This window comes from Pongo pygmaeus, chromosome 1 (assembly GCF_028885625.2).
Source record: "Pongo pygmaeus isolate AG05252 chromosome 1, NHGRI_mPonPyg2-v2.0_pri, whole genome shotgun sequence".
Lineage (NCBI taxonomy): Eukaryota > Metazoa > Chordata > Mammalia > Primates > Hominidae > Pongo > Pongo pygmaeus.
The window spans coordinates 94,283,829-94,307,321 of NC_072373.2; the positions used below are offsets into that span (position 1 = coordinate 94,283,829).

Sequence of the window (23,493 nt, forward strand, 5' to 3'; positions counted from 1 at the left end):
ACTTCAGCTCAGGTCTGAAGGATGAGTGGGAGTAGCCAAAATGAGAGAGAGGGTTCGAGGCAGGGGGAACAGTGTGTGCAAAGCCCTAGAGGATGGAGAGGGCCTGGCCAGGAGCATGTGACCCATGTATACTTCTCGTGATAGACTCATTTTACTAGCAGTGAATGAGAGGAGGTGCATGCATGCTTAGGGATCCCTTCTGAGCCATCCACCAAGTCACGTCAGTGAGTTAGCAGCACTATTGAGTTCCTGCTGTGTACAAGCCCCAGACCAGGTGCTGGAGAGTGGAGGAACCCAGTGACAGGATATACTAAACCTCATGCAGACAGCAGCCCCTTGGAGATCAGAGGAGGGCAGGCTGCGAGGGCCCAGGTGTGGGAGTGGGGATGGAAGGGGAGAGGAGAGATGGAGCTGGATGTGGGAGTGAAAGGTATGCCAGAAAAGCAGAGGGAGAAGTGGAATATTTGGCAATATATGGGTGAGAGGGTGTTCAAGAGGGAAGGATGGATGAGCATACACACTTTCCGAACAGCAAACATTTATTAAGCACCTACTTTGTGCTGGGTGCTGAGAATACAGGAGTAGACTAGATCCAGTCCCTGTTCTCAAAGAGATTCCAGTGTACTGGGGAAACAGAAGTGTAAACATACAGTTACAATAGAGCATGATGAATTGTAAGGGATACCCAGAAGTGACCAGGGGAGATTTCTAGGAAAAAGTGACATGTAGTTGGGTGCAGTGGCTCACACCAGTAATCCCAGCACTTTGGGAGGCCAAGGCAGACAGATCACTTGAGTTCAGGAGTTTGAGATCAGCCTGGGCAATATGGTGAAACCTGTCTCTAAAAAAATTACAAAAATGAGCTGCACATGGTGGCGCACGCCTGTAATCCCAGCTACTTGGGAGGCTGAGGTGAGAGGATGGCTTGAGCCAGGAGGCAGAGGGTGCAGTGAGCCAAGATCGTGCCACTGCACTCTAGCCTGGGTGACAGAGCCAGAACCTATCTAAAAAAAAAAAATTGACGTGTAAATTGAGTCCTGCAAGATGAACAAACATTAGCCAGGTGAAGGTTCAGGGAATAGCAGATGATGATAGCACAGGCCAAAGCCCTGAAAGAAAGTCCATGTGGGCTGGGCGTGGTGGCTCACACCTGTAATCCCAGCACTTTGGGGGGCCAAGGTGGGCAGATCACCTGAGGTCAGGAGTTCGAACCAGCCTGGCCAACATGGTGAAACCCTGTCTCTACAAAAAATACAAAAATTAGCTGAGCGTAGTGGCAGGCATCTGTAATCCTACCTACTTGGGAAGCTGAGGCAGGAGAATTGCTTGAACCCAGGAGGCGGAAGTTGCAGTAAGCCGAGATCGCACCACTGCACTCTAGCATAAACACAGCAAGACTCCTCTGTCTTAAAAAAATAAATAAATAAAAGAAAAGAAAGGACAAAGTCCATGTGGCTGGAGTAGAGAATGGGAAGAAGAGGCAGGATGGGCTGGAGAGGTGGGCAGGAGCCGGCCAGGACAAGAAGGACATCACCACCACACTAAGGAGTGTGAATCTGATGGCAATGGGGAACTAAGATGGTGCTTTTAGCAGGGGCATTTCATGATCACGTTTTTTTTTTTTTTTTTTTTTGAGATGGAGTCTCCCTCTGTTGCCCAGAGCCGGAGTGCAGTGGTGCAATCACAGCTTACTGCAACCTCCACCTCTCAACTTCAAGCAATTCTCCTGCCTCAGCCTCCCAAGTAGCTGGGATTACAGGTACCCACCACCACGCCCAGCTAATTTTTGTATTTTTTGTAGAGACGGGGTTTTGCCATGTTGCCCAGGCTGGTCTCAAACTCCCGACCTCAAGTGATCCACCTGCCTCGGCCTCCCAAAGTACTTGGATTACAGACAGGAGCCACTGTGCCCAGCCTTTTTGTAAATTTTTGAATAGTGATGGGATCTCGCTCTGTCACCCAATCTGGAGTGCAGTGGCACGATCACAGCTCACTGTAACCTTGAACTCAAGTGCTCCTCCTATGTCAGCCTCCTAAGTAGCTAAGACTACAAGAGCACCTCACCACACCCGGCTAATTAAAAAAAATTTTTTTTGGCTGGGCACTGTGGCTCACGCCTGTAATCCCAGCATTTTGGGAGGCCAAGGTAAGTGGATTACCTGAGGTCAGGAGTTCGAGACCAGCCTGACCAACATGGCGAAACCCCATCTCTACTAAAAATACAAAAATTTGCCCGGCGTGGTGACGCATACCTGTAATCCCAGCTACTGGGGAGGCGGAGGCAGGAGAATGGCTTGAACCCAGGAGGTGGAGGTTGCAGTGAGCCAAAATCATGCCACTGCACTCCAGCCTGGGCAACAAGAGCAAAACTCCATCTCAAAAAAAAAAAAATTTTTTTTTGTAGAGATGGGGTCTCACTATGTTGTCCTGGCCAGATAGCATGACCATCCTTTCTAAATTAGCCACCTCAAACCTTTCTGCTCCCATATCCTGCTTTATCTTTCTTTGCAGTGATGATCACTACCAGAAAGTACATTATCTACTTGACTACTGTCTGCCTCCCTCCCCAATAGAATATCAGCTCCGTGCAAGTAGGGACCTTGTCTATCTTGTTCTCTGATGTATCCAGGGCCTAGAATGGTTCCTGACACAGCATGTATTCGATAGATATTTATTGGATGAAAAGTTTGGTTTTGTTTTTCTTTTTTTTGAGACGGAGTTTTGCTGTTGTTGCCCAGGCTGGAGTGCAGTGGCGTGATCTTGGCTTACCGCAACCTGTCTCCCGGGTTCAAGAGATTCTCCTGCCTCAGCCTCCCGAGTAGCTGGGATTACAGGTATGTGCCACCATGCCCAGCTAAATTTGTATTTTTAGTAGAGACGGGGTTTCTCCATGTTGGTCAGGCTGGTCTCGAACTCCCCACCTCAGGTGATCTGCCCGCCTCGGCCTCCCCAAGTGCTGGGATTACAGGGGTGAGCCACCACACCTGGCCATAGATGAAATGTTTTAAATCCTTACAAGGTAGATATTATTTCCCTTCAGACCCAGGTCAGTTGGACTCAAATGCCTGTGTCCTCAGCCTGTCCCTTGAACAGTGTCTCCCAGAAACTCAGAAGGGTGCTGGACATGAAGCCAGGTTTAGGCGACTGCAGGGGTCTCCGGGTGACCTGGGTTGCTGCTCAGACCCACGGGGATTCCCAGGTCTCAGCTACCTGGGTGTTCGGCCCGAGTCAGGAAACGACTGGTAGCATCATTGTCCCCCATGTGTTGGATGCCAGAAGCCAGGGGCAAGCGGAAGCAAGCCAAGCATGGAGCCCTGGCTGAGCAGGGAAGCCACACCTGGGCCCTAGTGAGGGCGCTAAGGCTGGAGCCGCTTCTAGGAATTGGCCTGCGGTGCCACCTGGTGGCCAATGTTCAAAGACGTGTTTCTTTGAACCTGTCCCCTGATCCCCAAGATCCATGCAAGGGCCACTTGCTCAACCAGCAAGTCTCCCTGGGCACCTCCAGCACCAACTTCCAGACATCCCTCCAATTCTCTCCTTTCAAATGAACCTCACCCATCCTTCAGATCTACTTCATCCAGGAACCACTTCCTCCACCCTCTGTGGGCTCCGAGCACTCACTGAGTATCACTGTCTACCTATGGGGTCCCAGGCACTGGAGTCAGACTGCTCTGGTTTTGAACACTGAAGTCTCTACTTACGAGCTCTGTGACCTAGGAAAGTTACTTAACCTCTCTGAACCTCAGGTCCCTTCATGTGAAGCAGAGACACCAAGTCCATCGTCACAGAATTGTGAAGACAATTACACCGAGTCTGAAAAGGCCAGAACAGAGCCTGGCACCAAACATGCACTCAGGAAACATCAAGTCCCTTCCCACCCCTCTCTCTGCCTTTCTCTTCCCTTTCCTGAAAAAGGAAGCATGACAGATCAGAAAGCAGAAGGGAGTCACAGGACTCGGGTTCTCTGGGCCTCAGTCTCCTCTGTAAAATGACTGCATTAGGTAATTGATGAACTATTCATTCACTCATTCCCCTACTCATTCATTCATTCAACTTCTAGTCCAGCTCTGACATTCTATACTGTATACTGTCAATTCATCTGTGCCAGACTGCATCTTGCGTTGCAGAATCCCGTTAGTTCCTTGCACAGTGCCTGGCACAGACAGGGCAATTAGAAAATCCTCAACAACCTAGGAAGGACATGTTTACTGCCTCCCCCTCCCTACCCCAAGAGAGCATCCAGCCCCTGGCTGGCACCAGGTGCCCCTCCCCCTCCCTCACCCCAGCTCGAAACCAGAGCTGGCGCCACTGGGTGTGGAATCTGGGGACCAACTGTCACAGCTCCAGTATCACCCGCCTCCTGGACGCCTGGGTCCAGCCCTGAGTCCCAGAGGGGCCTCATCGACCAGCTGTCCTAAGGGGCCCAGACTCCGCCCCAGCCCCTCTGAGCTGCTCTCCCTGGGGAAATCAGACAGTGCAGGGGACCTGGCAGAGGGAGTGCCAGGGTAGTCCCAGGGGAGGAGCAGAGACGTTTGTCCAGCTCCAAACCTAGGCTGAGCCTGCAAAGCCCTTGGAGATCAGATCCACAACAACAGAAGGACTCACAGTGACCTCTCTCCCCCAATCTCTGTAGCCCTCCGAGTCCCAAAGACCTTTTTTTCTTTCTTTCTTTCTTTCTTTGTTTAGATGGAGTTTGGCTCTTGCTGCCCAGGCTGGAGTGCAATGGAGGCTAAGGTGGGCGGATCATGAAGTCAGGAGTTCGAGACCAGCCTGACCAACATGATAAAACCCCGTCTCTATTAAAAATACACAAATTAGCTGGGCGTGGTGGTGGGTACCTGTAATCCCAGCTACTTGGGAGGCTGAGGCAGAAGAATTGCTTGAAGTTGAGAGGTGGAGGTTGCAGTAAGCTGTGATTGCACCACTGCACTCCGGCTCTTGGCAGCAGAGAGAGAGTCCATCTCAAAAAAAAAAAAAAAAAAAAAAAAACGTGATCATGAAATGCTCCTGCTAAAAGCACCATCTTAGTAAAAAAAAAAAAAAACATTGAGCTGGGTGCCGTGGCTCACACCTGTAATCCCAGCACTTTGAGAGGCTGAGGTAGGCGGATCACTTGAGCTCAGGAGTTTGACACCAGCCTGGCCAACATGGCAAAACCCCATCTCTACAAAAAATACAAAAATTAGCCAGGCAGGGTGCGCATGCCTGTAGACCAAACAACTCAGGAAGCTGAGGTGGGAGGCTCACTTGAGCCTGGGAGTTCGAAGTTTCAGTGAGTCAAGATCATGCCACAGTATTATAGCCTGGACGACAGAGCAAGACCCTGCCTCAACATAAACAAACAAACAAATCAATCAATCAATAAAATAAAATAGGGTGGGTGCGGTGGCTCACGCCTATAATCCCAGCACTTTGGGAGACTGAGGCAGGCGGATCATGAGGTCAGGAGATCGAGAACATCCTGGCTAACACGGTGAAACCCCGTCTCTACCAAAAATACAAAAAAAAGTAGCCAGTTGCGGTGGCACATGCCTGTAATCCCAGCTAGTCAGGAGGCTGAGGCAGGAGAATTGCTTGAATCCAGGAGGCAGAGGCTCCAGTGAGCTGAGATTGTGCTACTGCACTGCAGCCTGGGCAACAGAGCGAGACTCCGTCTCAAAAAATATGTAAAATAAAATAAAAATAAATTAGATGAGGTCTCGCTTTGTTGCCCAAGCTGGTCTCAAACTCCTGGGCTCAAGCAATCCTTCCACCGTGGCCCCAAGGTGCTGGGGTTATAGGCATGAGCCACCGTGCTCTACCCCAAAGACCATTTTGTCCTTACATTTAATCCTGCTTACCCATGTTCTCTGGGTCATGTAGGCCAGTTTCTGTGTCTTACTGAGGGTGGGGATCACATCTCACATTTCTTTTGTGTGGCCTACAGAATTTTATTCCATATTCTCATTGATTAAAATTAATTAATGCTAGTGAGGTTTGGACTGCTGGTATAAGGTAAAAAAAAGAAAACAAAAAAAAAATTAAATTAAATGAATTAATGTGTTGAGTGCATTCTATCAAAGGAGAGAAAACTGTCTGGACCCTTACCAGGAAGGATGGTGGTTAGATAGCAACACAGACTTTCCACAAGAAAGGGTTATTAAGGAAAAAAAGGCCGGGGCTGGGCTGGTGGCTCACACCTGTAATCCCAGCACTTTGGGAGGCCGAGGCGGGCGGATTACGAGGTCAAGAGATACAGACCATCCTGGCCAACATGGTAAAACCCTGTCTCTACTAAAAATACAAAAATTAGCTGGGTGTGGTGGTGCGCGCCTATAGTCCCAGCTACTCAGGAGGCTGAGGCAGGAGAATCACTTGAACCCGGGAGGCAGAGGTTGCAGTGAGCTGAGATGGTGCCACTGCACTCCAGCCTGGTGACCGAGCGAGACACCATCTCAAAAAAAAAAAAGAAAGAAAGAAAAGAAAGGCCGGACGTGGTGGCTCATTCCTATAATCACAGCACTTTGGGAGGCCAAAGTGAGAGGATCACCTGAGGCCAGGAGTTCAAGACCAGACTGGGCAACATAGCGAGATCTCATCTCTACAAAAAATTTAAAAATTGGCTGGGTATGGCAGCATGTGCCTGTGGTTCAGCTATTGGAGAGGCTGAGGTGGGAGGATCGCTTTATCCTGGGAGATCAAGGCTTCAGTGAGCCATGATGAAGCCACTGCATTCCAGTCTGGGTGACAGAGCAAGACCTTGTCTCAAAAAAAAAAAAAAAAAAAGAAAAGAAAAGAAAATGGGAGCCGGGCGCAGTGGCTCACGACTGTAATTCCAGCACTTTGGGAGGCCGAGGTGGGTGGATCACAAGGTCAGGAGTTCAAGATCAGCCTGGCCAACATGGTGAAACCCTGTCTCTACTAAAAATACAAAAATTAGCCGGGCATGGTGGCAGGCACCTGTAATCCCAGCTACTCAGGAGGCTGAGGCAGAGAACTGCTTGAACCTGGGAGGCGGAGGTTGCAGTGAGCCAAGATGGCACCACTGCACTCCAGCCTGGGTGACAGAGCAAGACTCCGTCCCCCCACAAAAAAAAAAAAAAAGAAAAGAAAAGAAAATGGGAAAATCTCATTATACATGGGAGAGAAGGCTCAGCTAACTAGGACAAATAGAGAAGGCATCCTGAGAGAAGTATGAAGATGGGGGAGATGACCTCTCTAAGGGCCAGTCTGCTTGGTAAGGCAGCCTTGGTGGCAGCCTCCTGTGTCTCCCTCCTTCAGGGTTCTGAGAATAGGGCTAAGGAGGGGCAAGTGTTAGGTGTGCACCCCCATCCCTTGGTACTGAGTGTTCAGACAGTGATAACAGGTGCCCAGAACTGCTCAGAGGAAAGAAGGGATACAATTCCTGGCCGGGCGCGGTGGCTCACGCCTGTAATCCCAGTACTTTGGGAGGCCAAGGTAGGGGTGGATCACCTGAGGTCAGGAGTTCGAGACCAGCCTGGTCAAGATGGTGAAACCCCATCTCTACTAAAAGTACAAGAATTAGCCAGGAGTGGTGGTGCATGCCTGTAATGCCAGCTACTCAGGAAGCTGAGGCAGGAGAGTAGCTTGAACCCAGGAGGCAGAGGTTGCAGTGGGCCAAGATCGTGCCACTGCACTCCAGCCTGGCAACAGAGCGAGACTCTATCTCAAAAGAAAAAAAAAGGAAGAAGAAGGGATACAACTCCAGACACAGACAAGCACACAGTCTGGATCATCCACCCCACTCCTCCCCCAACCTCCACAAGAATCCTGGACTCTCCACTGGGTCACCTTTCCTACCCTGCAGCCTGGCTTGTGTGTTTGTATGTACTAAACAACTCAACAGGGTCCTTTGTTCCCCAGGCATGAAGCCAGAAGCCTGGCTTGTGTAAGAAAGACAGAAAAGAGAGAGAGAGAGAGAGAGAGTCAGAGGTCACCTGCATTCCAGGGCTTAACAGGAATTATTTTTAGAATTATTTGCTGTTTGTTTGGAATGACCTTATTTCAGCGAGTCTAGACCTATAAGTGACTTCAAGTGACCTATGATGGGTTAGAATAAATCTCCTCCAGTGCCTGGCACATCCCAGGAGCTCAATAGGAAGTGGCTGGCTGAATGAATGAATGAATGAATGAATGAATGAATGAATGAATCAAAATTCATGAAGACCACAATCTGGCTAAAGTCAACCACAGGGGGAGAACAACCAGGGCCAGGAAACTAAAACTGACTGAACACCTAAGATAGCCAGGCACTGTGTTAGGACCTTGGCTTATTTTATTTTTTGAGACGGAGTCTCCCTTTGTCGCCCAGGCTAGAGTGCAATGGCACAATCTTGGCTGCAACCTCTGCTTCCTGGTTCAAGCAACTCTCATGCCTCAGCCTCCCAAGTAGCTGCGATTACAGGTGTGCACCACCATGCCCAGCTAATTTTTGTATTTTTAGTAGAGACAGGGTTTTGCCATGTTGCCCAGGCTGGTCTCGAACTCGTGGCCTCAAGTGATTCACCCACCTTGGCCTCCCAAAGTGCTGGGATTACAGGAACGAGCCACCATGCCCTGCCAGACCTTGGCTTATTATTTCCATTTGAGAGATAAGGAAACTGAGGCTCCGCAATAAATGACTCCCCAAAGTGGCAGAATAAGCAGCATGTTTATCTCTGGAGACCTGCTCTTTCCTCCTGACACCATGAAGTTTTAAAAATGCAGTTACACTCAACACACCTCTATTGAGCCTCTGCTCTGGGCAGGGCTACATGCTAGGTTCTGGGCAGCTAGAGTTGGGGATGATGAAGATGAGGGACATAGTGCTGTCCTCCAAAGTCCTGAAGGGGAGAAGTATGCCACCTCTACACCTTTCTGGTCATAAGGCAGAGAGTGGGGAGTATTGTTTAAGTAAGACCTTCTGCTCTCATTGCCATAATTCTGGATTAGGCAAGCGGGGAAAAGGAGAACCTGTAGACAGAAGTCTACCTTCTCAGTTGAGGGAGGGGGTCTCCTGAACAAAGGAGGCCACCAGCCTCCAGGAGAAAGCGAAGGATTCGTAAAAAACACTCTGAGAATCCAGCTCCTCAAGGTGCCCACCCTGGGCCTCCTCTGTACCTGGGCACTCTCTCACATGATCTGCAGCACACACTCTCACATGTACACCATGCCACACACCTAACTGCATTCACACACATATCCTTTGCCCTCCAGGTGCCAGGCTCACATCTGCTGTGAAGGAGATTTGTCTGGAGTCCCAATGGGACCCTGAGGGTGGACATTAATTTACCCAGAGGGCTGATTCATTCTTGTTGGTGGGTCAGGGATGGAGTGGGTCCAGGGACCCTGCCTCGCCCACCCCACTTTCAGCCAGCCCCTTCCCCATTCAGCAGCTTGCCCCCTCCCCACTCACACATACTTGTTTCTGCCCTTTGTTTTCCTCCCTGGCCAAATCCCCAAGGCTTCTTTGGTCATTAACCTCCTGCTTTAATTAGCTTAGTGAGGAGGAAAGCAGAGGCAGGGCAAGTTCAGGGTGGGAGTCTGGGGGGAATCTCATTTCAGTGGGGACAGGAAGGCTCAGCCCAGCTGGTGGCCCCACAAAAATGCCTAGCACACAATAAGTCCTATGCAACTGTTGGCTATTTCTATTAATGTGAAAGATAGTCACCTGGTCCACAAAGCAAAAACTTTCTCCCAAAGAGACCCCATGGTCCCCAGTACCACAGTCTCTGCAATCCAGGTTCCTGGGGCAGACGGAGGGGACAAGAGGCAGAAACAGCCCACTCTCCAGGGCCCTGTCTCTCCAGTTCTTCCTCTTTCACTCTTGCTTGGTGGCAGTAGCATCAAATCCCACAATAAGGTTTACTGTTGATCTTATGTTAAATCCCCAGTCCAGGGGGCAAACTTCCCCAACTCCAGGACCCTCCCAGTTTCCTCAGTCAAGGTTCTCCTTCCCTGGACCTTCTGCCTAGCAAAGGAAAAAAAGCCCTGCAGTGTGCCAACTGCCCCCCCACCTTCTGAGATCCTCAGCTCAGGTTCCAGCGCTCCCATTAGTGTGCAAATTCACTCTTTCCAAGAAACAGTTTAGGGAACTGGGCTAAACAGCTCAGCCCTCAAGGCCCCACATTGCTAAGTCTGTGAAGTCAATTCATCTGTTTCCTTGCCTCTCAGCAGGACTTTATCTTACAAACTAGTTCAGATGTTTGTTTTTCAAGTCACTCCAGAAAAGGACACCTTACCACTGTGGCTTACCCACCCACTATTATAAAACTCTTTATGGAAGTTCTTCTTCAAGTCTGACCTCGAGCCCTCAAGCTGCAGTGCCATCCCTTCTTCCCTTGGGAAAGATCCAGACATAAAAAGGGTGATATAAAATAAATGCAGAAAATATGGGGTAAAGGGAGAAGAATAAATTGCATTACACTCCACCTTCCTGAAACTCTAAAAGTGCCTAACTCTCCAAGTTATTTTCATTCTCACCGAATTTCCGGAGTCAAACGGGACTGAATGGTTTTTTTTTGGTTTGTTTGTTTGTTTTGTTTTTGTTTTTTGTGGGGGGGACGGAGTCTCACTCTGCGATCTAGACTCACTGCAACTTCCGCCTCCCGGGTTCAAGCAATTCTCCTGTCTCAACCTCCTGAGTAGCTGGGACTACAGGCGTCTGTCACCATGCTCGGCTAATTTTTGTATTTTTAGTAGAGACGAGGTTTCACCTTGTTGGTCAGGCTGATCTCGAACTCCTGACCTCAGGTGATCCACCCGCCTCGGCCTCCCAAAGTGCTGGGATTACAAGCGTGAGCCACCGCGCCCGGGCCTGAGTAGGTTTTCAATGGGAGAGGGGTGGAGGAAACAGAGTGGAAATTACGATGAGTGCTAAAGAACAGATCACCCCAAGCTGTATTCACAGCCCAGGCCTGAAGGAAGCCTGGGTTCCCAGTCCATCCTGGTCTCTCCTCCCTCCTTCTGTCATACCCAAAGCTCAAGGCCCTCACCCCAAACGGTTAAGTCACCCCAGGCCTTTAAGACTTTTCCTGCCTCCCCACTCTCCGTCCGACCCCCACTTCTGTCCCTGCACTCCCTCAACCTCCGCACCTCATCACTCCACCTCCCTCCCGACCCCCTCCACCGAGCAGAAGGACGTGAACTAACTCACCTCCCAGTCGGTGCCTCTGAGATCTCCGAGACTGGGGGGGCGGGGGGCGGGCGAGGGGAGATGGCTTGCTGTTTAGGGATGAGGGGACCCCATCCTTTGCCAGGGGGTTCCAGCCCCAGCCTGGCACCCTTTCCTGGCCCCCACAACGCGCAGAGCCCAGCTCTCCCCCCATCGCTGCTGCGGGCTTTGTCTTCTCTGCCGAGAACCTCTCCCCGCGGCCGGGCTCTGGGATCGACTCTGGGAGAGCGGGAGGGGGAAGCGGAGAGGGAGCGCAGCAGGGAGGGGGGAGAGGGGAGCGAGAGAGAAAGCCGCAGTGAGCGAGCGGGGACGGCCCCCCGCCCGCGGCTCCCCTCCTCATTTCCATAAAAAAGCGGGCCCCCAGGACCGGCCGGCGCGGGGAAGGAGCGGGTCCTGGGAGGGGGCGCGCTGCGTTAGCCAGCTTCAAACCCGCTCCGTTTCCGCATACTACCCCTTCTCCCCGCACCCTCCTCTTACAAAATTAGGGACCTCGACTTCCATCCCACCCCTAGCTTGCCCCGGAGCTGCGAGGAACGACCGAAGGGCACATCCCTATCCTCCTCGGGTCAAGGAATTTGTCCCCGCGCCCCCAAGGGTGGGAAACTACAACTCCCGGCATGCCCCGGGCGCCCCCGGCGCGCCCCCCCTCCCGTCAGTTCCATGCTGCTCCATCCAGTTCATTTAAAACAAAAGAGTTTGAGCGCTGGAAGGGGCTGGGCTCTATTGGGGGCCACTGAGCGCTGCTCCCGGACTGGGGCTCGGTGCGGGAGCCTAACGGGGGCGCCTGGACGGCGGGGGCTAGAGACTCCCAGGTCCGAGGCGGGAGGGGTGGGGGCAGAGATCCTGCAGCCCCCCGCCCCCCGTCACCCCCGGAGAGGAGAGGAGATCTGCTTTCTTGGTTTTGCTTCTCTTTCCCCCCACCCCCACCCCGGGGGCTGGGGCGAGGGGAGTCGGGTTACAGGGTGTTTGGGGAGGGGGGCTTAGGGGGAGGGTCTATCTTTCTATCTCGCTTTCTTCCCCCCTCCCCAGTTCTTTGTTCCCCCCTCCCCACACACCCCCTCCTCTCCTCTCCCCTCCCCTCCTCTCTCCTCTTTTCCCTTCCACCACCTCTCTCTCTCTCTCTCCCTCTCTCTCTCCCCCAGCTTTTGTTTCGCCATGCCTAGTCTAGTGGTATCTGGAATAATGGAAAGAAATGGGGGCTTTGGAGAACTAGGATGTTTCGGGGGAAGCGCTAAGGACCGAGGGCTGCTGGAAGACGAGCGCGCCCTTCAGCTGGCTCTCGATCAACTCTGCCTCCTGGGTTTGGGGGAGCCCCCCGCCCCCACGGCGGGCGAGGACGGGGGAGGTGGGGGGGGCGGCGCCCCCGCGCAGCCGGCCGCCCCCCCGCAGCCGGCCCCGCCGCCGCCGCCCGCGGCGCCCCCGGCCGCCCCGACGGCGGCCCCCGCGGCGCAGACGCCCCAGCCCCCCACCGCCCCCAAAGGGGCGAGCGACGCTAAGCTCTGCGCTCTCTACAAAGAGGCCGAGCTGCGCCTGAAGGGCAGCAGCAACACCACGGAGTGTGTTCCCGTGCCCACCTCCGAGCACGTGGCCGAGATCGTGGGCAGGCAAGGTAAGCGGGGCGCCGGGACCACTGAGAGGGACTGTAGTGGGGGCACCCTCGTCCCTAGCGCGGAAAGTTCATTTCTTCCCTTCTTGCCCGCCTCCGGCTCTGTCCCTTCCCCACAAAGGGGGACCCGCCCCCAACCCTGATTTCCAAGTGCCACAAAGTTCCCTGTTACCCCTAGTCGGGACGGTTCTCCAGATCCTTCCTCCCCCAGGACTCTGCCTTTAGACAAAGAAATATCCTCGCACTGGAAGAGGGAAAGGGAAGGGTATCGGTCTCCCAATCCAGGGAGGCTGTCCTGAGGGGGTGTCCACTCCTAACCAGAAAAACTGACGGAATGTGCAAAGAGTTACTCAGAAGCCTGTACTCTGGTATCTGCTCCTAGGTTGGGGAGGGGCATCCCTGGGGCCCCCAGCCGCCTGGAGTTACAGACTTTGGGGGAGACCTGGCCCTCGAAGCCAGACTGAGTATCTGTCTCTTTGTTGGGTTGAGTGTAGGAATGGAAGGGGGTGTGGCCCAGGGGAGGGTCCCAGCCTGGGGAAGAGGCGGTGAGGGGGGCTGCTGAGAGAAGGGGGTCCTGTGGTCACCCACACCCCAAAGTTGGACTGTCTCTGGGGTTTTGGAAGGGGTGTCTCCAAGGAAGTGCTACGTCCTGGCTTGGACCTCTCCTCTTCCCTCTCTGGCTTTTGTTCTGGGCTGGCCACGGCCTTGGGCCAGAGGCCTAGAGAGGGGTCTCTGGTAGTGAAAGAGTAGGACAGGGTAGGAGGGGGAATGCTGGGGGGTAAGAAACCTTCACCTGGAAATTTGGTGGAGGGCGTGTGTCTGGGTGTGTTGGGAGGGGGTGCAGAATTAATCCAGCGTAGTATGTCTGGTACCACACCCTCTGCTGCTCCAGCATCCCTGGGTGGGTGAGTGGGGGTGTTGGTGAAGGTCCAAATTGAGCAGACGGGATCCTGGGGACCCTTCCCTCTCCTGGCTTCTCAAAGGAGAGTGGGGGGGGGGCAAGATTTGGAAATTGCAAAGAGGCTGGGCTGGGGAGGTGTGGGGTGGGGGAGGAGTGGGGGAGGAGCTGTCCCACAGTGGGGAACAATAGAGGAGCTGCATTCCGGCTGGGAGTGCGGGAGGAGGCCGGCTTCTGGCGGAGGAAAAGGGGAGGCGGGCCAGGGGGACCCCTACTCCACATCCCACCTCATCCACTGGGAGTGCTGGGGGTTAGGGGGATTTCACGGAGAGATCCAGAATGGAGGAGGGGAAGATGCCACTCCCCTGCACAGCCCTCATCCCCCTGGGGCACTCCATCTCTTGAGATTTCTGATTTAGAAAGTTGGATTTCCTCTTGTCAGAAACTGGGGATCCAAAGCCCTGGAATTGGGTGGGGACAGACATTGCTATCTTTTCCTGGGTGTGGGGGTGGTCTTGGGAGGCCCCGGAATTTAATGGAGTCATTCTTTCCTCTTCTGCCTCCGCATCAGATGGGCTTGTCCCTCATAAAAGTAGGGGGGTTTTTTATTCACAAAAGATAAGCCTGCCCCTCAGTCAAGTATATGGAAGTCCTCCCTCTTGTCTAACCTCCCTCCTCCTGCTGCAGTGTTAGTGCTCCTCTGTTTGACCTCTAGGAAGGTGAAGCCCAGTGGGTCTTCCCTTCAAGAGACGCTTCTTTGGGGTTGCAGAACCCAGGAAGAGACCCACCACCGGTTTTGCACCTCCAGGCCTCTAGTGTTTCTTCTTCCTCAATGCCTTGGCCTGTCCTCCTCACCCCAACCCCAACCGCTGAAGATACCTAGCTCTCATTTAAGTTTTTGGACCCAAAACTTAGAGCCAGAACCCAGGTGCCCATCAAACAATATGTGAGTAGAAATGGTAGGAGAGGGGAGTTCACTGTTTTGTGACCCTCCATACCTCGAAAATAGAACAATCATTTACTGACATTAAAGCAGCAAGGATGTGGGCTGGACAACAGGTAGGACTTCATAACTGCCAAGAGGTCTGAAGACAAGAGAGAACAAGCAAATTCTCCTTCTTAAGGTCTTTTAAAAGTGAGGGGAGGGGGTAGGGCGTGGTGGCTCACACCTGTAATCCCAGCACTTTGGGAGGCCGAGGCGGGTGGATCACCCGAGGTCAGGAGTTCAAGACCAGCCTGGCCAACGTGGTGAAACCCCCATTTCTACTAAAAATACAAAAAATTAGCCAGGCGTGGTGGCAGGTGCCTGTAATCCCAGCTACTCGGGAGGCTGAGGCAGGAGAATCGCTTGAACCCAGGAGGCAGAGGTTGCAGTGAGCCGAGATCATGCCACTGCACTCCAGCCTGGGTGACAGAGCAAGACTCCATCTCAAAAAAACAAACAAAAAAGTGAGGGAGAGGCCCCCAACCTACTCTCTTCCCCTCACCCCCCAGTCTGCCAGCGTTGAAGAAGCAGCCATCTGGAGTGGAGGAAGGAGGAAAAAATGAGCTCACCTCAGGTCTCAGGTTGGAGGGTTGGGGCAGAGGCAGAAAAGTAGGACCACTTGGTTTCGGTTGGAGAGAGAAGGGGAATAGTGAGTTGTGCTCAGAGAAGGGTGTGACTGGGTCTATATGTGAATGGGGGTGAAAGTCATGGGTGTGGGTGTGTATAGGAATGTGCTGTTTGTGTGCTGGGGAGGATGGCGATGGACAGTGGGATGTATGAAAGGCCGAATCACAGGGACTTGATGTGTGTGTGAAAGAGGTGTATAAAAGTGTACATTAGATTGGCCCCATAAGTATTATTTAGATAAAGGCACACCTCTTAGGTACATGTGTGTGAACTCACACACGTGACGTGTGCTTCCCAAAAGGGTGTGAGTCTTGGAAGCTCTGTGTGAAGCTAGGAGCAGGGAAGAGGAAGGTGGGTAAGGAGGAGAGGGACTTGTCCAGACCCCCAGGTCGGCAGCTTTTAGAAACAGAGTAGCCCTTACTTTTCTCTCTAGCCTTCTCCCTCTTTGTCTCTCTTTGTCTCATTTTTCTTCTTTCTCTTCCTGCCTTTCCCTAACCTCCCAGCTTTAACCCACTTCTACTTCAAAGCAGGAGTGTGGGTCCAAAATACCTCTCCCTCACCTACTCAGCCCCAGCCCAGCTCAACTGTCTTGCCCCCAGGGGACAGGGGGACAAGAGTGACACGGGGTTGGGCACTGTTCCCTCACACAGAAGTTTCTTTAACTCCATACTCCTCCCTTCCTCCTTGAACTTACGATTGTCAGACCCTTCCCAGTCCCCCACACTCTACTCGTTGCTGCAAACTCAATATGAATTTGAGGCCCACTGAGAGAAACTACTGAGTGGAAGGCATGTGGGACGGTCATAGAGCAGATAGACTTCAGTGGTCCCTGGGTAGTTTGGAGGACACTTTTAATGATCAAGGGTCAGATGAGTAGATTGTGAGGTTACTGAGCACATTGGGGTTCTGTGGAAAGATCAGGGTCAGTGACAGATGTGGGGGGTGATTAAGTGATTTGGAAGTTTGTGAGTAGCCAGGAATCAGTAGAGAAATTGAAGGAAGAGCAAATATTGGGGGAAAGGAGTGTAGTTTGTGAATGGATTTGAGTTACCAGCTTGTATGGGAGGGTCAGTGATTATTTGGGGGTTTTGAGGAGTGAATGAATTTGGAGGGCCCTGAATGGAACTCAGGGAAAGTTAGTACATTTTGAAATCTGTGGCTGAGAGAGACATTAGGTACATCTGAGATCTGATAAATGGGTTCTTCAAGTCAGGGTGGACTGTGTGTGCAGCAGTGGGCATTTCAAAGGGTAGACTGAAGTGTTCCTGGGAGGCTAGGTATTTGGGTGAGGATCAGGAATTTATTGGTCCCAGCACAAACCTTGCTGTGTGCGTTTCTTTGTCTCTCTCCTTCCCCGCCCTATCCCAGGCTGCAAGATTAAGGCCTTGAGGGCCAAGACCAACACCTACATCAAGACACCGGTGAGGGGCGAGGAGCCAGTGTTCATGGTGACAGGGCGACGGGAGGACGTGGCCACAGCCCGGCGGGAAATCATCTCAGCAGCGGAGCACTTCTCCATGATCCGTGCCTCCCGCAACAAGTCAGGCGCCGCCTTTGGTGTGGCTCCTGCTCTGCCCGGCCAGGTGACCATCCGTGTGCGGGTGCCCTACCGCGTGGTGGGGCTGGTGGTGGGCCCCAAAGGGGCAACCATCAAGCGCATCCAGCAGCAAACCAACACATACATTATCACACCAAGCCGTGACCGCGACCCCGTGTTCGAGATCACGGGTGCCCCAGGCAACGTGGAGCGTGCGCGCGAGGAGATCGAGACGCACATCGCGGTGCGCACCGGCAAGATCCTCGAGTACAACAATGAAAACGACTTCCTGGCGGGGAGCCCCGACGCAGCACTCGATAGCCGCTACTCCGACGCCTGGAGGGTGCACCCGCCCGGCTGCAAGCCCCTCTCCACCTTCCGGCAGAACAGCCTGGGCTGCATCGGCGAGTGCGGAGTGGACTCTGGCTTTGAGGCCCCACGCCTGGGTGAGCAGGGCGGGGACTTTGGCTACGGCGGGTACCTCTTTCCGGGCTATGGCGTGGGCAAGCAGGATGTGTACTACGGCGTGGCCGAGACTAGCCCCCCGCTGTGGGCGGGCCAGGAGAACGCCACGCCCACCTCTGTGCTCTTCTCCTCGGCCTCCTCCTCCTCCTCCTCTTCCGCCAAGGCCCGCGCTGGGCCCCCGGGCGCACACCGCTCCCCTGCCACTTCCGCTGGACCCGAGCTGGCCGGACTCCCGAGGCGCCCCCCGGGAGAGCCGCTCCAGGGCTTCTCTAAACTTGGTGGGGGCGGCCTGCGGAGCCCCGGCGGCGGGCGGGATTGCATGGTCTGCTTTGAGAGCGAAGTGACTGCCGCCCTTGTGCCCTGCGGACACAACCTGTTCTGCATGGAGTGTGCAGTACGCATCTGCGAGAGGACGGACCCAGAGTGTCCTGTCTGCCACATCACAGCCACGCAAGCCATCCGAATATTCTCCTAAGCCCCGTGCCCCATGCCTCCGGGGCCCACTCCACTGGACCCACCCTGGACCTGTTTTCCACTAAGGCCTTTTGGAAAGCGGTGATTTGAGGGGCAAGGTGCTTAGAGATACTCGCTCGCTGGGGAAGGGGGGAGGGAGGCAGTGGTGGCTGGAGGGTGCGCCACTTTCAAAGCCTCTGGTCACCCTGTCCTGGAAAGATTGGGAGGGGGCCAGACTGAAAATTTTACTAGAGTTACAACTCTGATACCTCAACACACCCTTAAATCTGGAAGCAGCTAAGAGAAACTTTTGTTTTGCCAGAGGTGGCCACTAAGGCATTCTGACGCCCTCTGCCCACCTCCCCCGCTGTGTGTCACTCCACCCCTTCTTCCGAGGAGAGGGTGGGTAAAAGGGAGAGGGAGAATTACCACCTGTATCTAGAGGTGCTCTTTGCAATCCCTAAGCCCTCTGGTCCTGACCTCCGACCTCTTAACATGACCCTTTACCCCCCACCCCACTCCCATATCCTGTTTGGGAAACTGTCACCAGTTTCCAGCAGTGTAAGGGAGTTGGAGTCCTATCAGAAGTTGCATAGATCTTCTAGGGGTTGGGGGAGAGAAGCATGTCAATCGTTTCTATGGCTGAAAGGCTCAGAAGCCATCTGCCCCCACAAAGCTGGGCTAGAGGAATCTGGAGAGGAGTCCTCCTCTCTGCCCCCGCCCCCCCAATGTTTCCCTTCACTCTCTCTGTCCATCTTCCCTTCCTTTGGGATCTCCCCTTTCCTCAACTCTTTCCTTTCCCTCCAGCTCTTTGCTTTGCTTTCTTTTGGTGGCTGTCACTCCCAGCTCTGTCTTGTTCCTTGTCTTTGTCTTTCTTCCCTTCCCCCCGCCCCTGCCCCTACCAGCCCAGCTTTGGGGACACCATCCTCCTGGGGAGAAGTAGGGGGAGGAATATTTGGATGGCCCCTCCATTCCTCTTCAGGCATCTGGAGGCCCTCTCCCCCACTCCTCCAAAGAAACATCTCAAATTATTGATGGAATGTATCCCCATTCTCAGTGAAAATGTGAGGAGGGGACTAATACTGGGGTAAAGGGTCAAACCCCCACCTTCATCACTATGGGCATTATATTTAGGGAGTAGTTCTTGGGCTGGATTTTCTGGTTGTGGAAGTCGGGGCGCCAGAGTAGTGTGTCTGCTATTTAAAGGAGCAGGAAAGGGCGTGAGGCAGGAGGAGAGCCTGGTGGAGGGAAGAGCTGCTCCTCCCATGCAGTGCCCGACTCCCTGCACCCCTCTCAACCTGACCTGAACCTTTATTGAATCCTTATTAGCTTGAATCCTTATTAGCTTGAATTCTCCATGCAAATCATGGAGTCTGTGTCCCACCCGATGTGGTTGAGGAGAAGCCAGGTCTTCAAAGAGGGGTCAGCCTGGGGCAAAGCAGGACTGGGCGGGGCGGGCAGCAGGGCCTAGTCTGAGAATCACGTATTGTTACAGGCCTTGCACCCCCTTTGCTGCTTCCCTCCTGCTCATTTGGGGCTGCCACCAGCTCTCCACCCTCCTGGTTCCGCTGGCCGGGCCAAGAGAGGATGGAGGGATGGGAGTCCCAGGAAATCCTTGTAAATAGTGGGGTGGGACTGTTCTGAGTGATCACCCGAGCACTTAAAGCTCCAGAGTCCCATTCTTCCTGGATGGAGCAGGTGGAGGTGCAGAGGGGATTTCCTCCTCTCCTTCTTCCTGTCGAGAATTAACACCTCTCCGCAGCCTTCCCCTCCAGAACACCAGCCAGGGAGGGGAGGGGAAGGAGGTCACAGCCAAGAAAACTGCCCTGTGACGACTTCCCTCCTTCCCGCCTATGTGAGCCATCCTGAGATGTCTGTACAATAGAAACCAAACCAAATGGGCACCCTCGGTTGCCGGGGGCAGGTGGGGAGGGGGGTGGGAAGAAGGGATGTCTGTCTGTCGATCCCCCTCCCCCTCTCCACTCTTTACCCACAAAGGCAGAAGACTGTTACACTAGGGGGCTCAGCAAATTCAATCCCACCCTTACCAATTGAGCCAAACCTAGAAACAAACACAAAACACGCATAGTGAGAGACAAAATAGAGGAGAGAAAGAGAGCATGAGAGGGAGCGAGACAGGCGACCAACACAGAGGAGAGAAAACAAAAATAGCAAAAAAAAAAAAAAAGCAGTTCTTTATAATTTAATATTCTATTTTAATAAAGGCGTTTATTACCATATAAATGTAGCAAAGAACCTGGGCTAATATGAAAAAAAAAGACTTTTTATTAGGTAATTTATTATATGAAAAGGATATTTTATTTTATGATAAAGTGATCCTTAAAAAAATAAAAAAACTTTAGAAGGTTTAGAATATATGTAGGGAGAGAAGAAGAAAAAAATACATTTGTATTCAGAGTTAAATCTTAAAAAAAAAGTGTTTTTAATATATGTTTGGGTTTACGTTGCTTTTTTCCCCCACTTTTTTTTTGGGGAGGAATGTCATTTGCTTTTCTTGGGGGAGCATCCCAGGGGTGAATGGTGGAGAGAGGAGCTGGGGGAACCCGGTCCCTCCTGGGACCCTTCCAGTAGATTGGATTTCACTCCATGGACTCCTCCTCCCCTCTCCCCCTCCCCCTCAGGGGAGCCGGCAGAGCCAAACAAAGAAAGGGATTAACAAGAAAGGAAGAAGCTGTAGGACTAAGGACTGAGGATCCTGGGGTGTCCCCCACCACTTTCCCCTGCCCTGTCCCAGGGGCAAGTGAGGAGGGGGAATCCAGAATTAAGGCCTAGCAGGCCTATAGGAACCCTCAGAGCTGTGTGAGATTTAAGAGATCTAGATTTTTTTTTTAACCAAAAGAGAGAAAGAGAAGAAAAAGAGAAACCGAGGGGTTTAAAAGAAAAGAATACTACAAAATAATAATTATTAATAATAATAATTCAAATTTATTTCATATAATCCTAGAGAGAGAAAGAAACAATTACTAGTTACTTAGTAGACAATATTAAGATAGCTTAAAGTTTAGTAGCGTTGAGGGCCCCTGGGTCCAGTAGAATGTATAAAAGTCGTAAGGAAAAGATAAATAGAGGAGGGAAGTGGCTGAGTCCACCCTGAGTTGCCCCATCTTCAGATATCAGGGTTGGAGCAGGTTGCTAGTTTAAGATTGGGAGCTTCCAGTCTGCTGGGGTTGATTCTGAGAATCCTTGGATTTTTAAATTGTAGGACAAAGAAATGAGGGGTTCATTTCCCAGGGTCTTGGAAAGGATGCACACTGATCATCTCAATAAGACAGGGGCTGGGCTGGGGGCAGCAGAGGAGGCCAAGCACATTCACCTGCACCCCTAGTACCTGGGCAGCCCATACTCCAATGTGGTATGTCCTCTCCTGGGGCTCCCAGCTCAAACCCTCCCATGCCTGCTTCCCCCAGGCCTAACTGAGGAAGTCCTTCTTGAAGTGTGACCTCGGTCCACTTCTCTACAGATTGATTTAAGAGCCTGGGAAGTCATTCCACAAACAGACACACATGCACACACGCTTCTCACCTTCAGAGCTTCAAGAGCACTGAGGGGATCAGTCCCCTACCCCTGTTCCCATCCAGCTTTCCACTTAGCTTTGACCTCCATGGCAGCAGTAGTGATAACAATCTCAGTAATTGTTCTTTAAAGCTGACTGGTTCTTCACCTACTTGCAAAGTGCTTTCTTGTCTCATAAAAGCTAGATTCCAAGAAGGACTTCCCACGGAGTGGAGTGGAGACACTGTCCTTGAAGGCCTGGGAGAAAGGCATCCCCATGGGCACAGAGGCAGGGGAAAGGCACAGGGACTTTGGGTGACCCCAACCCTGACCCTCTGCTCTAGTTCACCTCTATCTGTATGTGTTCAGGTAGGGGTCATCCACTGTGCCCTGGCCTGGGAACACATTGCCCTCCCCACACAAAACTAGGGGGCTTGGCTTCTGCATGTGAGAAATCAAAATTTTTAAAGCACTTGCCTTCTACCAACCCCAGCTTGCAATCACTGGGCCTTCCCCTCCTATCCAAGGGGATGGAGGGGCCCCTTGGCTCTCCTTTTGGCAGGAGGAGCCTGCTTCATTACACCAATGACTCTGCCATGCCCCTCCCTGGCCCTAGACCCCAAACACATCTCCCTCTACCCAATTTACTCTTCTCGCCCCACCTAGGGACAGATTCCCCCTGCTCTTTTTGTCCTAGAAACCCCGCTAGTTTGGGATGGTAGCGTCTGGGGTGGGGAGGGCTTCCCCTTCCCCACTCGAGGGTGCGGGTGGGGAAGGGGGGGTGGGTGGAGACAGCCCTGGGGCAGGGAGGATGGTCTCTCCACTGTAGAAAGTAGAGTAGGATTGTGGTCAGACTTAATTTGAGGCATCTAGTGAAGACACGTACAAATCCACCGAGGAAAAAGATTTCAAAAGCAAAATAAAAGCGGGAAATAAAACAGACCCAAGAATAATCAAGTCAAAGTGATGTTGCACAAAATGCAGAGAAACCAAGAAGGGGGAGGGTTAATGTATTAAATGTGCTATTAAGAACTTAATTTTATTAAAAGTACTATTACTTAAGGCTCTGTCTTCGTTCTCTGCATGTGAGTCTGTGCCATCTTGGGGTGAGTGGGAGGATCTGGGTGGGGATTGCAGCTTGGGGTTTCCTCTAGTGTAGCTTTGGGCTCCCTACACACCTGTGAGTAGTGGATGTCTCCGGAGTTCCTTGCCACCCTGAAGCTCCCCCTTTCAGCTCTCCATAGCTCTGCTTGAGTCTCCAAGCTCTAATCCCCTGCCTTTTCTCTCCATTTACTCCATTCTCTTCTTTGGAGGTGCAGTCAGGCCTTGTTCCACCCTGACCTGAAGAACAGGGGAAAGTGACTGGGCACAGTGGCTCATGCCTGTAATCCCAGAACTCTGGGAGGCCGAGGTGGATGGATCGCTTAAGGCCAGGAGTTCAGGACCAGCCTGGGCAACATAGCGAGACCCTGTCTCTACCAAAAATACAGAAAATTAGCCAGGCATGGTAACACATGCCTATAGTCCCAGCTACTCGGGAGGCTGAGGCAGGAGAATCACTTGAACCCAGGAGGCGGAAGTTGCAGTGAGCTGAGATCACGCCACTGCACTCCAGCCTGGGCAACAGAGTGACATTCCATCTCAAAAAAAAAAAAAAGAACAGGGAGAGGTGAGGCAGGGTGACAGAGATGCTACCTGGACAGCCATCTCCTACACTCCATGGAAAGGGGGCAGAGAGCTAAGAGACAGGGACCCTCCCCATTTACCCCACCAGATTCAATCCATCCCTCTTCTTTGGGATCAGGAAGAAGACTGGAAGGGCTCAAGTTTGTAATCCTAGCACTTTAGGAGGCTGAGGCAGGCAGATCACCTGAGATCAGGAGTTTGAGAGCAGCCTGGCCAACATGGCAAAACCCCATCTCTACTAAAAATACAAAAATTAGCCAAGTGTGGTGGCGGGCGCCTGTAATCCCAGCTGAGGCTGAGGCAGAGAGAATTGCTTGAACCCGAGAGGTGGAGGTTTCAGTGAGCTGAGATCACACCACTGTACCCCAGCCTGGGCAACAGAGTGAGACTCCATCTCAAAAAAAAAAAAAAAGACAGGATGGAGGACTTGGACCTTCCACCTCTCAGGCTTAAAAACCCCTTCCCCAGTACACACCTGCAGGACTGGCCCCGACTCCCTCTTCTCCCCTTGTATCTCCCGCTGCCTCCTCCCCTTGCCCCTGGCATTGGAGTGACCTCAGTTCTTGGCACC

General features: G+C 52.6%; 2 protein-coding genes across 5 annotated transcripts in view; one reads left to right on the top strand and one right to left on the bottom strand.

The window, feature by feature from the left end:
* The window catches only part of LMNA (lamin A/C), a 58,769-nt gene extending 47,033 nt beyond the window's left edge, over positions 1–11,736 (bottom strand). The window contains exons 1-2 of one of the 4 annotated variants that reach the window (XM_054469388.2): positions 11,630–11,736; positions 11,135–11,371 (exon numbers count right to left, since the gene is read on the bottom strand). The gene's annotated coding sequence lies outside the window, so the exon portion shown is untranslated. Of the gene's footprint in view, positions 1–554; positions 625–11,134; positions 11,372–11,629 lie in introns of those variants that run through there. The other 3 variants (XM_063654127.1, XM_063654001.1, XM_054469310.1) reach the window with 3 other exon arrangements.
* A 104-nt stretch (positions 11,737–11,840) lies between these two features.
* Positions 11,841–22,298, top strand: MEX3A (mex-3 RNA binding family member A). Its single transcript, XM_054469562.1, has 2 exons — positions 11,841–12,761; positions 16,637–22,298. The coding sequence occupies exons 1-2, from the start codon at positions 12,308–12,310 to the stop codon at positions 17,743–17,745; spliced, it is 1,563 nt and encodes a 520-aa protein (XP_054325537.1). The 5' UTR covers positions 11,841–12,307; the 3' UTR covers positions 17,746–22,298.
* The last annotated feature ends 1,195 nt before the right edge of the window (positions 22,299–23,493 follow it).

Bases quoted from the DNA above. Each gene is read 5' to 3' on its own strand.
- MEX3A (XM_054469562.1), top strand. From the start codon at position 12,308: ATGCCTAGTCTAGTGGTATCTGGAATAATGGAAAGAAATGGGGGCTTT. The intron at 12,762-16,636 runs GTAAGCGGGGCG...GCCCTATCCCAG, and splicing joins CGAGATCGTGGGCAGGCAAG to GCTGCAAGATTAAGGCCTTG.